The sequence below is a fragment of the Malaclemys terrapin genome, chromosome 14 (assembly GCF_027887155.1).
Source record: "Malaclemys terrapin pileata isolate rMalTer1 chromosome 14, rMalTer1.hap1, whole genome shotgun sequence".
Taxonomy (NCBI): domain Eukaryota; kingdom Metazoa; phylum Chordata; order Testudines; family Emydidae; genus Malaclemys; species Malaclemys terrapin.
The window spans coordinates 41,350,648-41,365,237 of NC_071518.1; the positions used below are offsets into that span (position 1 = coordinate 41,350,648).

Sequence of the window (14,590 nt, forward strand, 5' to 3'; positions counted from 1 at the left end):
TTACAGTAAACAACTTCTATTGTTCCGGCCTGTTCAGCAGAGTCCAGAGTGGCTGATACATGGGCATCAGAGCAGAACAATTTGCTGAATTACTCACTTCAGGCAATGGCCAGTTCAACTGCATATTTTCAAGTGTGTTTGGCTTAGCCTTCCTTACTAACAGAGCATCACTATGTTAAAGAAAGGGACACTGGCAGGTTAAAAATCATACACAATAATCATATTTCAAACATATGGATAACAGACTACATTGATATTTTCGTTGTCAGAGATGTGAGTTGCAAAACTTAAATAGCATAAATTGTGCAGTCAGTTAGATTTTTTTTTAATTATTTCACTAATAATATTTTTCTTGTATTTAACCCATTTTAAAGGGTTCTCAGGCACCAACTTTGTACTGCAGTGTTTGCAATGCAATTATTGCAGAGGAACATTTAATGGTTTAAACAAAAAAAAATCATGACAACATTTGTATTTGTCTTGGTAAAGAGATGAGTTTACAGATCTTAACATTTTGGACCAAATTTGACCTGTCTTAATGTATTCTTTCAAGCCAATTCCCCCATTTTCAAGTCCTTTGGCTTCCAAATTCCTTGCAATCTCCTGAAGCACATTCTGAAGATAATACCCAATGTTTATTGTCTACATATTTCTTCAAATCAAGGGCGACATTTTCCATGTATTTTACTATGCACTGCTTTCAGCTAAAAGATTTCCCCAATAATTGTCTGCCTATGCAAAGAGAACTGAAGCATCAAAACACTTTAAATTTCTCCTGTCATTTCACATACAGCTAGAGACAAGAACTGCCTCCCTGCTTCTAATCTGGACCTTCCCCCTTCACTTACAGAGCAGTAAGAGGAAAAATTTGTTAAATTGTATGAATATTTAACTTTCTCCATGTTTTGAAAGCAGATCCGGGAAAAATTTGCCATCCATGCAGACAAAGGAAGTCAGCTGGAACACTTGTTAGTATAGTAGAGCTGACCTTGAGAAATAAAAGGCATGCAGCTACCTCTGCACAATACCAGTCATTGGTATCCAGCACTTAAGACAACCAGAAACATTAAGCTAGGGTTTAATAAAAATACTCTGCAGACAGAAGTATATCATAATAGGCTTCTCACAGCTGAGAGGCTTTTTGTGACCAAGAGAGACTGGAGATCCCCAGGACGAAATGCTTGCTTTTAGAGGAAATTACTGTTTATGGGAGTGTGCGAGCAATAGTAAGCGAGGCATAAGAAACTGGGTTCTATTCAGGCATCCAGCACATGGTTCTGCCCATGTCTCCATCTGAAAGTTACTTGTTTCTTAATGGTGAACTGCAAAGGTAAAATGAAAAGTGAAAGTTAAAGACTAGAAGTGCACTGAATGGCCACCACTAACCAGGATGCTCAGATACCATTCTGATGAACATAGTATACATGCCTGGAGACAGATGAGATTGGCAGGCTGGGGATAGGGTTGCCAATCCTCCAGGATTGTCCTGGACTCTACAGGAATTATAAGATTATGTCATGTGATGAAATCTCCAGGAATTCATCCAACCAAAGTTGGCAACCCTAGCTTGGGAAAGGAAAACGAGTGACTCAAGTAACTGAAAATAAATAAGTAAATATTAAAACATTTTTATGCCGCTCTAGTCTGCTACTCAGTTTAATTTTTCTGTTCCATATATAGATAGGAGTCTAAACACGGAAACGAATGGTCAGAGAAAAATAAGATTTTATTTCCAAACACGTAAGTGTCACCCCGCCCCTTTAAAAATAAAAAAAACACTCTCTCTTTACATGCATAAATTTACAGAGGTCAACAGAGAAATGCAGTAGCCAGCTTCAGCCAGCATTCCTTAATCTTTATACCCATAAATACTCCACCCCCAAACAAAACAAACACATCCACTCAGTTATAAAGCAAACCCTTCCAATCTGATGTAGGACTGCAAATATCTCAGCAGCATTAACACATGCACACACACACTAAATGGTCACGCAAGGTGGTAAATCCCACAGAGCCTACTTCTCAAGGAACCTTTATCAAGCAAGGTTGGGCAAATCTACTAGACGGGGGCCCAGTGAGCAAGTTTAATCAGCCTATACAGACGGACAGAAAGATTGTTTAGCAAGACAGTTATTGTAACAGCAAATTATGCTTTGTTACAAGCCAGTTGTCTCTGTACCCATCCAGAATCTCCATACAAAGTTGGTATGCTTTTAAAGCTCAGAATAAATTTCAGAATTGCCAACATTTGTGTAACCGGAAGAGAATTACACAGCAATCCAAATTACTGTATAATAAACAGTTACTGATAAGGAATCATGGGCTGAATTCACTTCTGATATAAATAGATGCAACTTCATTTGGGCCTATATGTTTATTTCATCCTGTCCAGTTAGTACTTTTTGCTAGCTGAGCTGAAGTTTAAAAGGAAGAAACCAAACCAAGTTTTCAGCAAGACAACCATGAAAATGTTTTCCCTTATCTCAGTCTGGTAACATTGTCATGAAACTTTAGCAATCCAGGCACAAAAATCTTTTCACCCACCCTTTACACCAGTGATTGAAGATATTAGGAGAAAGAAAAAAAAAACTAATTGTATTTCATATGCCCATTGTAAAGAAAAAAAGGTTACTTTCCATACACAAGTAGAAAATTTGCAAAGCTGTCGTGTCCAGAAAACAAGTGCCTCCCACAATCTGTCAGCCTACATGAATAGCCACACTGACATATTTTAGTGGCATCCAAATACAAATAGCAAGAGAAACAAACATTATGCTAAGTTTATTTTTCCAAAATAATGTGCTGAAAATAATTCAAGTTCAAGGACTAAAATCTCAAAAGAAATGTTACAGAATAAGGTAAAAAGATTTCCACCCCATAGGATAGAGTGTTATGGTCACATTGTGCATCCCAATGAATCAATATTTAAGAATATTCCACACCCTAGCTCAAGATCTCAGTTTAACAACCAGAACATAAGACTTTTCTGTTTCTTCTGCATAAGCTGTTCAGATAGCTCATACCAAAGTCCTTTTCCTTTAAGTCCCAAATTGCTTTTCTAATGTCCAGTAATTCTACCACAGTCTACTTATTCTACTAGTAATTTGACTGATCTAACTTAAATTAAGTTGAATAGACAGCAATTAATATAATTTTAGCAGAGGACAAGATTTCATACAGTAAATCTCATTATGCCTTATAGAAATCAAATTGGAAAACCAGCAGGCTTTTTACATAACTTCATTTGAATATGCACAGGTATATGCATGCGTGTATACACACACACACACACACAGTTAAATATAATAATTTACAATACAAATAAAAAGTGGCAAGTCTCCAAACCTTAATGCACGTAACTAAACAGAGTCCTTTCACTGGGTAGATACTTGATTTAAATTTCACCTACTCTTATTCTAAAGCAGTGTAAGTTTTTGAAATCAATAGTCAAATAGGCTCTTAGGCAGGAGCCAAATCAAGTACAAAATCTTTACAAATTAAACCAGAGACAGTTAGCCCTGTCCTTTCATCTAACAATCACTAGGGCCTAGATATGAACTCGTAATTGAAAATCTGAGACAGTAAGGCTGCCAAATAAACCAAATCCATCTCATTCTCATAACTCATCTGTATTTATCATCTCTGTACATTATATAGCTTGATCAATTACTTGCTCCCTCCCCTCCCTTTCACTGCATGTAACTTGTAGCTTCTAAAACATTAAGACCAGCATCCACCATTCCTCTTCAAATGGTAGGAGGCAGAAAAAATAAACTTGCCATGTGTTTAAAAAAAAAAAAAAAAAGAGAGAGAGCACACTAAGACACAGATATTTAATCAGGTCTCATTCTATGTCAAACATAAGACTTGGCAAAATAATTTGACAGCAGAGACTCCTCAGTTCATCTCCCTCCAAAAAGGTTAATACATTCTCCACTCTCTTTCTTATGACTCCCACAAAAGTCACAATGGAAACACTTAAACATCTCAAAGACCAAAGACTCTTTAAAAGAACAGTAACATTTAAGACACAATCAACCCACAACATTCACAATAAAAAAAACAAAGCAACAGTCCTAACTTTGAATCTCCTAATTTTGATAGGACTTTTTAGTGATTTTATTTTAAAAGCAAAACATGCAGACTGGGCCTCTCACAGACACCCCTCCACCATGGAGAATCCCCCTTAAGAAAGGATCCAAGGGGCAGCTGTGACCACAGGATTTCTGTGCCAAGGAGAGGGTGGGAGAACACACAGGCTCCATGAGTAGGGGTGGAGGCACAAAGTCCTTGTGCCAACATCCTTGGAATCCTCCATATTTGAAAGTGAGCCTTGTGGCTCAGTCTGCCAGGAGAGTGTGGGCCAAAACCCAGCACCCAGAAACTGAAGTGAATGAGAAAATTCCCCACTGACTTCAATGGGACAGAATTTCACCCCACAAAATCTGAGACATCCTCCCCTTATGTCTCTCCTCTGGGAGGTGGGAATCAGATTTTCAAGAGAGGCACTTTGGAAGCACATTGGCTGCTGAACTCTCTTGAAAATCTGGCCCCAAGGCAAGTTATGTCTCCTGTTTTTAATTTCTGGACACAGGAAAGATGGCTTTCAGAAAGTATGGAAGAAGTGAGGCACCTCAAAGGACCTTGTCAATGTGAAGTCTAGTCAATTCCAGAGAGTTAAAGGTACTTTCATGAAGTACCTTTCAATAATAAAGGTACTTTCATTTCACTTCCTGTCAATTTTTGTGGCTTTACAACCACATTTCTTAAAAAAAAAAGCGCACCCATCTCCCACCATTGCTATGTGAAAGGCCCATACAGATGGGGTATACTGACTGATGGTGGAAGGAAAACTGAAACTGACAGAGTGCTGTCAAAAGGTACAAAGCAGACAATTGGAAGAAAAAAAGAAAAAGAAAAGAAAAGTTTTTTCTATTTGTCCTAAAGGTATAGTCATCTCTGGGATTTACTTGTAGCAACAGAAGGTTAAAAAAAAAAAAAAAAAAAAAAAAAAAAAAAAAAAAAACCACACACCACAGACAGAAGTCAGATTTCTAAAGTTACAGATGTCCTGTTAAGCCCAGAAAGAACTGATGTCTAGATTTGAGTTGACCAACTATATGGGGGACCTTTTGACGTTTTAGTACTCCAAAATATAGATTGTGACAATGTAAACATACATCTACAATACTTCCAGATACATGGGTATGTGCCCCTGCTTCAGAAGAGGTGCTTTCCCAGATGGGTTGGCTAGAGCAGGATACAAACAGGTTAAGGTAATCCTCTAATCCCACAATTACAAAGGGGACAGGGAGAGGGAACACTGCTTTCTGATGGACGGCAATATTTCTATTTTGTTCATTCTCCCAAATACAGGGAAACAGAAGGATCATTTGTGAAGACTGAATTTATGGTACTGTTCCTGAAGTTTTTATCATGCTGTCCTCTCAGATCCACTATACCCTCATATATCCTTTCCCCCTTTTCTTTTTCTCATTACAGGTCTCTGTTCCTTTCCCCGTCATTTTCTTTTGTTCCTCAATGTTGCCTCCTTTTTGGCCCCTCAGGTCCTCTTAAAAAATTTCCTAAGCTTTCAGAATCACTTACTGGAGAGGCTTTTGCTGCCTCTAGTCTCTTGATCTCGAGGATCTGCTGAACTGTTTTGCTTGCCTGTGATTGACAGGAGGCAAGGCTCTCTTCATCTCCACAGAGCAACTACAGGAAGTTAATTTAAATTAAGTTAAAATGAACAGTGACCAATTTGAGAAGTTTGGAGGAAGCCAAACAGATCCTCTTCTGCATACTTTCAGAAAACAAAGTCTGTATAGAATGTTATAAAATGAGTTAGACTTCAGCTACCAACTCACAAACCTTTCAAACACAGTAAACAAAAAGCAAAACAAAATGTTAATTACACTCCACCCCTTCCAAAGTGACAAGAAAGACTATTAAGTGCACAGCACCATCAGACAAAACAGTTTTTCAACAGTGCTTTTAATTCCCATTGGTAATCAAATATCCTTCAAGCTCCTACCTTATGTAATTAGAAGTACTTCCACAGGTGACTGGTAATTAATCAGGAGGCTGTCTTTTCTTTTACTAACCCCTTTCTCTCACGTGCACTCATTTATGCTATTTTTATACCAACATTAAATCCATAAGTTTCCCCTTTAAATACCATTTCTCTCTCTATCTGGGCAGGTCTTCTATGTAAATTAGAATCTTGGAGACTATGTTTTAATGAAAATTAATTAGATATCAAAATGAGATCTTAAAGGAGCAATATGAAAAAGTAAAACCTGATTTTCCTTAAAGGGACAGTGGTGTCAATTACTCATTTTCTCTTTCATTTTACTCCTAAAAGGATCAAATCAAGTAACATACTTCTTTTCTAATAAGTTTCATTCACTTTTTCTCAGTTCCATGCTTCCAACATTCACATAGTGGGATATACTATTTGCTATTTATAAACTGCACTTGATAACATTTCTAATTAGAAATCAGTAGTTGTGGGTCACCTGCTGACAGCTACCATAGTAGACAACAATAGGTAGTTCTCACTTTCACCCAAGTTTCTCAAACTCTTTATGTATGAATCATCTAACACTCTGGAGACTGAAATGGTATTATGGCCATTATACTGATGGGGAAAGGGGCATAGGGAGGTGAAATGACTTGTTGATGGCAAGTCAATTTCATAGATGGGAACAGAACCCAGATGTCTTGATTCCCTCCAATACACCGCTGAAAAAGCAAGGATTTGTAACTTGGGAGTCTGCGATCACAAAATTCCTTATATGAAAACCAGTCTCCCTTGTGCTTTACATCTGAGCTTGGGCCTACATGGTGGGATGTTATAAATGGCATCACTTAGCATTCTGGCGGCTGCCAGCAGGTGCCCAACTTGAAATTAAAGGGGGGCTAAATTTTCAGAAAATGGTGAAGACCTGAACTCTGAAAAGTCAACCTTCTTTAGTGCCTAAAGTTGGACAACAAAAGTGGAGACATCCAAATCACTAGTCGGTCACTTCTGAAAACCTGAGGCCTTTGCCAGCATGGCTGCAGATCAGCTAAGGCAACAGGTTATAAAATTGAATTTCTGAAGCAAATCTTATATTGATCTCAATATGGTTGTGTATTCAGCAAACTCTAGAGATCTTTTTAAAGGTTTCCAATTCTTTCTGCAGGCGACAGCATAGATAGCCTCTTTTTAATCAAAAGGGAAGATTAGCTAGCTTGGAAAGGCTATCAGCTAACAAGTTTGAATACCACATTTGGGTCCCCAAAACTCTGGAATTAACAGTGTGTGACAGTGTGAAAGGGGTACAATTAGCAGCATCTACTGGCTGATAAGGAGTGGCATCAATTAAGCTCCATTCAGATCTCTTCACAGAAATACAGTCATTGTGAGGTTATGCCTATATGGAGGGAAGAGGACCTAGATGGTGAGAGACAAGATTGTACAAAGGCACAAAGGTATTACCTAGAAGAACTCCCCTTTCTCCAGAATTTCAGTCCTTCATTATGATTCACAATTTCCCCACCATGTAGAATAACCCCCATGCTTACAGGATTGTATGGCAACACCTAATACCATAAGGCAGTACTGTAGAACTGTTTAGATACCAACATTAAAATAAATCCCACTGTTTTAAAATGAAGTGATATTCACACTAGCAAAAGAAAAAATTTAAGAACTTTAAAGAGCCAGTGAAGTGAATCTTCTTTGAAACAACATCTACCAATTCGATTCTAGAATCACCAAAATTAAAGATTACTCGACATTTGCTGCTGTTCAACTTGTACAATCAAATGGAGCTGCCTCTTTGCAATGGCAGTATTCAAATCCCATAAAAACTCAAGCAGCATGCCTTTCAAAAGCATCTCCATAGGGACAAACTGCAAAACCTGCTGGGGAGAGTCTGAGCTGAGCAAAGAGCTCATTAGTTTATTCAGGTGCTGCAGGTACTCAACAACTGGATTTGGAAGACCTCGATAGCCAATACACAATAGAACAGCACTGGTCCCTAGAGGTTCAGAGGATATGGGGCAAGCAAATGTGATGTAGCTGAAACAGCCGTGCAGTACAAAAATCAGGCCAGCTGTGAAGCGTGTAAAACAAGAAAGAACAGGCAGAATCAAAGCATCTCCCAGTTGAAGCTGATTAATCGCACGCAGAAGGCAGTCTAAAAGATGCTGCTGATATTTTGGCTCTCCATCATGAAGCAAAGAACAGCTGAAAGTCAAGAGTGTGGCTGACTCCAGGAGCCTAACTTCCATGTTGGACTGGCTTTTGATGTCACAAAGAGACGGAAAGCCCACCACGAGACACTTGATTTGGTCACTGCATCCTTCATTTGGTACCTTCTGATGGTACTTGGTAAGGCTAGACAACTCAGATAGTATCAGTGCCTCAGTAAGAACATTGCAAGAATGACATGGTTGCTGTGTTCGTCTGGAAAAGGAACTAGTTTTTAGTTTGCCTACTAATGATTCTTTAATGGCTTCATTGAGATTCTTCAAGACATCACCCTCACAGAATGGAGAACATTTTACTCTTGGCAGCCTCTTTCCCTCCAGGATGTACCATAAATTACATTCAAGGTTACAGGATAACCCTTCCAAAATGCAGCTTTTCCCAGCATTACCTAAAGTGTGCTCTTCAGTCCAATGATTAAGATAGCCTTTGGCCACTTTATCTTCCCATGTCAGGGATTCCAGCATCTTTCTTTCATTGTATGTACTAAAATATTTGTTCCTCTGTCCAAACCATTTTGCATTCATGCTGCAGCCTACACGAGATTTCTTCACTAGCCAGTTATTTCTTGTAATGTGTTTCAGGTGGAATCTTTGCATAAAAAATTCCACTGCACAGTCCCTTAAGTTGTTCAGCTTTACTTGTTCTGCTTCCCCAATGCTCTCAAAGAGCCGGATGTTCTCAGATATAGTCTCTATTTGGTACTTGTGAAAGAATGCACAGCATTCTTCATGCATTTTAAGAAAAGATTCTGGAATCACATGTTGGGGAAAGAGTGCTTTGTTAACCATTTCTGTTCCGAAGTTCTGCATCATCTTGGACAGCACAGGATGGATGGCCTCTCTGCCCATGTAATGAAGACAAACTACATAGACTTCAGAGTTCCCGGCTTTGCTAGTGGCAGGTTTAAAGACATGGACCTCCTCGAAGGAACAATTTAGCAGAAAAAGCAGATTGGCAGAACAATGTTCAAATAAAGTGAACATCTTCAAAACAAAGGAGCCACCATTGCCAAGGATCATTAAAGCAGTGACTGCTTCACAGTAATGTAGAGGTGAGACAAGCGCTTCTTGTTCACCTGGATTTCCTTGGCAATCAAAACTCCCATCAGCAGTTACCAAGTGAACAGTGGTCATATTACTTATGAAGTGCTGAAGTCCAGTTAGATGTTTCAATGTCATCACATCCCCAGTATTATCTGGGCCAAAATACCACCATGGCAAGGTATTTGCAATAAGTCGGTCATCCATAATCATCACAAGGGTGTCATTTGCTTCATGATATGGGTTTAGGGTATTGGCTACCCAGTTCCAATCGCAGGGAATGTGATGGGATTTTATGTAGTGATTGAGACTGGCTATAAAAGCACCAGGTGCTTCACAGAGATGGACAGAATTGAGTTCTCCATTCTGAAGAGCTTCTTTCGGGAGAAGGGGGAAACTGCACAAAATCTCATGGAATTTGCACCAAGCCTGGGTACACAACTCAGCATTCACAGACTTCTTCACATGAGTAATGATTATCCCAGCTTTGTTGGTGAAGGAAGTGTGCTGATGCCATACATCCAATTTCTTATCACTTAGTTGGTTTTTGACTTCATTCATGGAGTCCTTCAGAGCAAGGAGTGTATTGAATTCTTTGTGATTGCAGGTAAACACATCACTGGAATCTGGCAGCTTCCAATCACTGTTCGGTGGTTTTGTATATGAGAACTTCTTCTCAAAGAGCTCCTCAATTTCAGCAAGAATCACAGGGCTGAATTTTTCAAGATTTGTGGTCTTCTCAACATAAGGCTTCGTATATTTGTTCATTCTTGGACTAACCCACAATCTGGGGAGGGGAAACAAAGAAAAGATAAGGGGGTTAACATGACCCGAACCAATGACACCTTCCCAACCATAAGAAAAAACAGAACAAGTTAAAAAAAACAAACAGATAAACTTTACAAATGCATTAAGAAAAAGTTAGCTATTTCAACTTGTTTGGTTTTAGCGTTTGTGCTCCAGAATGAGAAGGGAAAAATACTTTACTGAGACATTCTAAGTGCAATAAAAAGTTACACAAGTAGTACTGCTTTGGAGTAAGACCTCCATTTTGACACAATGCATACACATTTAGACAGAAAATAGATTATGCCTTAAATTCCTCAAGTGCTAATTAACTAGTAAAAGTTATCCAACTAATATAGAAAGGTAACATTTTGGAGAGATCTGGGTGAATTGGTGTGGAGCATGGGGGGAAAGAGCAGAGGCAAGGCTGGAACAACAGTGGGAAGGAACCAAGCGGCTACAGCATGCGCCACAGAACTTTAAGAGACAGTTCAGACTCTTGGCAGGGTGACAGCTGGGTTCTCAGTTCAGAACCAACATTTTAACTCAAGAAGCATTATTTAAGAAAAATGACCAGCAGTTTGGGAGCCAAGAGATCCCCCTAGTTCTGCATATCATTTCACCCACCACAAAAAAATACAGCAATTTAACAGAAACACTGCAGAACAGTTTAGGAAAAGCAGTGAAAAATACTATATTGCAATTGAAAGGAATAGAGGGGGCAAATTGTTACTATCCAAAACAAGAATTTTGGCCAACGCATCTGGGCTAACACAAAAGATGGAAGCTGGAGACTTCATCCTCATGACATAAAAGCAAGTTTGTTTAATTTCTTAACAAGCTCACTTGTTAACCGGACTTCAGACTTTGATTTCACAAATTGAGTGTGTCCTCTTCTACCAGCACCCACACTCATATCAAGCCCGCACTTTGAAAATGGCGGTAAGTTCTGGTGGCCCCCCCATCTCAAAAAAGATGCATTAGAATTGGAAGTAGTATAGAGAAAGGGGGGGGGTACAGAACAGCTTCCATATGAGGAAAGATTAAAAAGGCAGGTACTGTTCATCTTAGAAAAGATGCAACTAAGAGGGGATAAGAGAGAGGTTTACAAAAAAAACGAGACTGGTGTGGAAAAAGTGAATAGGGAACTGTTATTTACCCCTTCACACAACACAAAAATTAGGGGTCACCCAATGAAATTAATAGGGAGCAACTTTAAAACAAAAACGGAAATATTTTTTCCTGGGAAAGAAGTAGCATGGTTTTGCAGCTACGGAACTGGGTTTACTGGAAAGCAAGCAAAAAAGGTTCAGTGTGGACTTATTTTACAGCCCACCACAGACCTCCTGTGACGGTAGGTGGAGGTGTAATTTCCAGTTCAGGTAGACATATTGGTATTAGCTTTGATCAAGTTAGCACACTAAAAGTCACAGCATAGCCACAACTGCACAGGCACCAGGACAGGCTAGTCACACACATACAATCCTGTCTGAAACCCTAGGGACATACTCCAGCTCCAGTGCAGACATACCCAAAGAGACTTAGGGGATGTCTACACTAGAGCTGAGAGAGAGCCTCACAGTCCAGGTAGAAAGAGTCAAGTTAGCAAGTATGCTAAAAATAGCAGCGTGGACATAGCAGCTTTCAAGCCCATCTGACTCCCTAGGCACACACTTGGGTTGCTTCTAAAGCCACAAAATCCACACTGCTATTTTCCCTGTGCTAGCACAAGTGTTTCTAACAAGGCTGGGAGTTTTGCTCCTACCCTCTGTGCCTTGGTTTCACCATCTGTAAAATGGGGATAACACTCTCCTACCTTATGGGAATGCTCAGAGAGTATAGTGATAGGGGTCAAAGAAATCACACAGCATGAAAAACAACAAAGCTAGTGTCTCCCAGTGACCCACGATCAAACACATCACTACTAGTAGGGTAGATAGTTATCAGTCTGATCCTGCCAATACTGAAGCACATGAATATCCCCACCATTCGTGTTAAAACACAGATCAATGTCACCCGGAAAGTACAATCAGCCAGCCTGCCCTCGGCAACCCCACAGGTATGTGAAGGAAAGAAAACAGGCCGAGACGGACTGACCGCATCTCCTCCACACACGTTTAGGTATATGAACTTGGGCAGCGTTTTTGGGCCGCTGCAGCGCAGGCGGTTTCGGGACAGGGGCCACGAGACTCTCCGTCTCCTCGCGCGGTAACAGCTCAGCTGGGCCCCGGGCGCTGGGGGGAGGGCTTCCCCCGGGCGCAGCCCTGCCGGGGAGGGGGCAGCCCAGCGGGGCTGCGCTCGCTCGGCGCAGGCAGAGGCCCGGGGAGCCGCGCTGGGCCCAGTCGGTCCCGCCCCGCTGGCGCCCTGCGGGGACTCGGGCCCGAGCGCTTCCGCCCCTGGCTCCCGCGGCACGGCCTGGGCGCCGCCCGCCAGCAAAGGGCGCTGCCGCCCGAGCCCCACGCGGCCCTCGGGGAGAGCGAGGCCCCGGCCGCGCGCTCCTTACCCGGGCCGGCGGCTGCGGCCTTGGCAGAGACGCGAGCCCCGCGCCAGGCCGGGAGGCGGGGCCGCCGGGAACGGGGGCGGGGCCTGGAGACTCGGGGGCCGTTCGCCTCGGCCGCCGCGTGACTCGGCCCCGCCCCCCAGGGCTCCCTCAGCCGCCCCTCCCCCCACTGGCCACAGCCCCCGCCCTGCCCCTCCCCTCAGCCCCACCCTCCCGAGCCCCCCTCCCCCCACTGGCCACAGCCCCCGCCCTGCCCCTCCCCTCCCCGGCCACAGACCCCGCCCTGCCCCTCCCCTCAGCCCCACCCTCCCGAGCCCCCCTCCCCCCACTGGCCACAGCCCCGCCCTGCCCCTCACCTCAGCCCCACCCTCCCGAGCCCCCCTCCCCTCACTGACCACAGCCCCGCCCTGCCCCTCTCCTCAGCCCCACCCTCCCCAGCCCCCCTCCCCTCACTGACCACAGCCCCCGCCCTGCCCCTCCCCTCAGCCCCACCCTCCCGAGCCCCCCTCCCCTCACTGGCCACAGCCCCTGCCCTGCCCCTCCCCTCAGCCCCACCCTCCCGAGCCCCCCTCCCCTCACTGGCCACAGCCCCCGCCCTGCCCCTCCCCTCAGCCCCACCCTCCCGAGCCCCCCTCCCCTCACTGGCCACAGCCCCCGCCCTGCCCCTCCCCTCAGCCCCACCCTCCCGAGCCCCCCTCCCCTCACTGGCCACAGACCCCGCCCTGCCCCTCCCCTCAGCCCCACCCTCCCGAGCCCCCCTCCCCTCACTGGCCACAGACCCCGCCCTGCCCCTCCCCTCACCGGCCACAGACCCCGCCCTGCCCCTCCCCTCAGCCCCACCCTCCCGAGCCCCCCTCCCCCCACTGGCCACAGCCCCGCCCTGCCCCTCACCTCAGCCCCACCCTCCTGAGCCCCCCCTCCCCTCACTGGCCACAGCCCCCACCCTGCCCCTCCCCTCAGCCCCACCCTCCCGAGCCCCCCTCCTACCCCCTGCCTGAGCCCCCCGTCTCAGCCCCCTCCCTTCAGTGGCTACAGACCCCGCCCTGCCCCTCACCTCAGACCCACATGTCTGAGCCCCCCCATCTCAGCCCCCTCCCCTCACTCACCACAGACCCCTGCCCTGCCCCTCACTTCAGCCCCACCCTGCCACCCCCCTGCCCTCACTGGCCACAGCCCCCGCCCTGCCCCTCACTTCAGCCCCACCCTTCCGAGCCACCCTCCCCTCACTGACCACAGCCCCCGCCCTGCCCCTCCCCTCAGACCCATATGTCTGAGCCCCCCCCATCTCAGCCCCCTCCCCTCACTCGCCACAGACCCCTACCCTGCCCCTCACCTCAGCCCCACCCTCCAGAGCCACCCTCCTATCCCCTGCCTTGGACCCACATGCCTGAGCCCCCCCACCTCAAAGGCCAAGGCCAGCCCGCTGCATGCCAGCCCACAGCCCCTCTCCTCCCATGCCAGAGCTGTCTGCCACAGCCACGCATTTTAGCCTCTCATCCCACATGTCCCATGCTGTGGCCACACCCCTCACATGCCACTGAGCATCCCTTTACCACTCACCTCCCCCCCCCCCCCCAAGCCGTCTGCCGCCACCATGCTCTCCCAGCTTCCATGAGTGTCGCATCCCATTGCCACCCCCCTTCCGGTCTCCTGCCATGACCACACATAGTGTGTGCTCTTTCCTGCCCCTGCAAAAAAGTCACATGCTACAGCCACACACCCCATGGTACATCTATGTCATAGAACATGAGGGTTAGAAGGGACCTCAGGAGGTCATATAGTCCCATCCCCTGCTGAAAGCAGGGCTACCCCCACAGATTTTCGCCCCAGATTCCTAAATAGCCCTCTCCAGGATTGAGCTCACAACCCTGGGTTTAGGCGGCTAATGCTCAAACCACTGAGCTCTCACGCCCCTGCCCCTGCCTTAGAGGGCAGACCCCAGCACCACCCCATTGCTCCCTATTTAAGAGAAACTGTCCCTGATTTTTCAGCAGAACTTTCATT

The 14,590-nt window shown here is 44.8% G+C and overlaps 1 protein-coding gene across 3 annotated transcripts; it reads right to left on the minus strand.

Annotated features, from left to right (window-relative positions):
* Positions 1 to 1,708: 1,708 nt before the first annotated feature.
* CMTR2 (cap methyltransferase 2) lies at positions 1,709 to 12,642 on the minus strand. 3 transcript variants are annotated; one of them, XM_054049046.1, is made up of 2 exons: positions 12,590 to 12,642; positions 1,709 to 10,087 (listed from the first exon to the last, which is right to left on the minus strand). In XM_054049046.1, the coding sequence occupies exon 2, from the start codon at positions 10,066 to 10,068 to the stop codon at positions 7,768 to 7,770; it is 2,301 nt and encodes a 766-aa protein (XP_053905021.1). In that variant the 5' UTR covers positions 10,069 to 10,087; positions 12,590 to 12,642; the 3' UTR covers positions 1,709 to 7,767. The 3 variants fall into 3 exon arrangements, with proteins under 3 accessions (XP_053905021.1, XP_053905019.1, XP_053905022.1); XM_054049044.1 differs by lacking the exon at positions 12,590 to 12,642 and adding an exon at positions 12,184 to 12,422; XM_054049047.1 differs by lacking the exon at positions 12,590 to 12,642 and adding an exon at positions 12,073 to 12,152.
* Between the last annotated feature and the right edge of the window lie 1,948 nt (positions 12,643 to 14,590).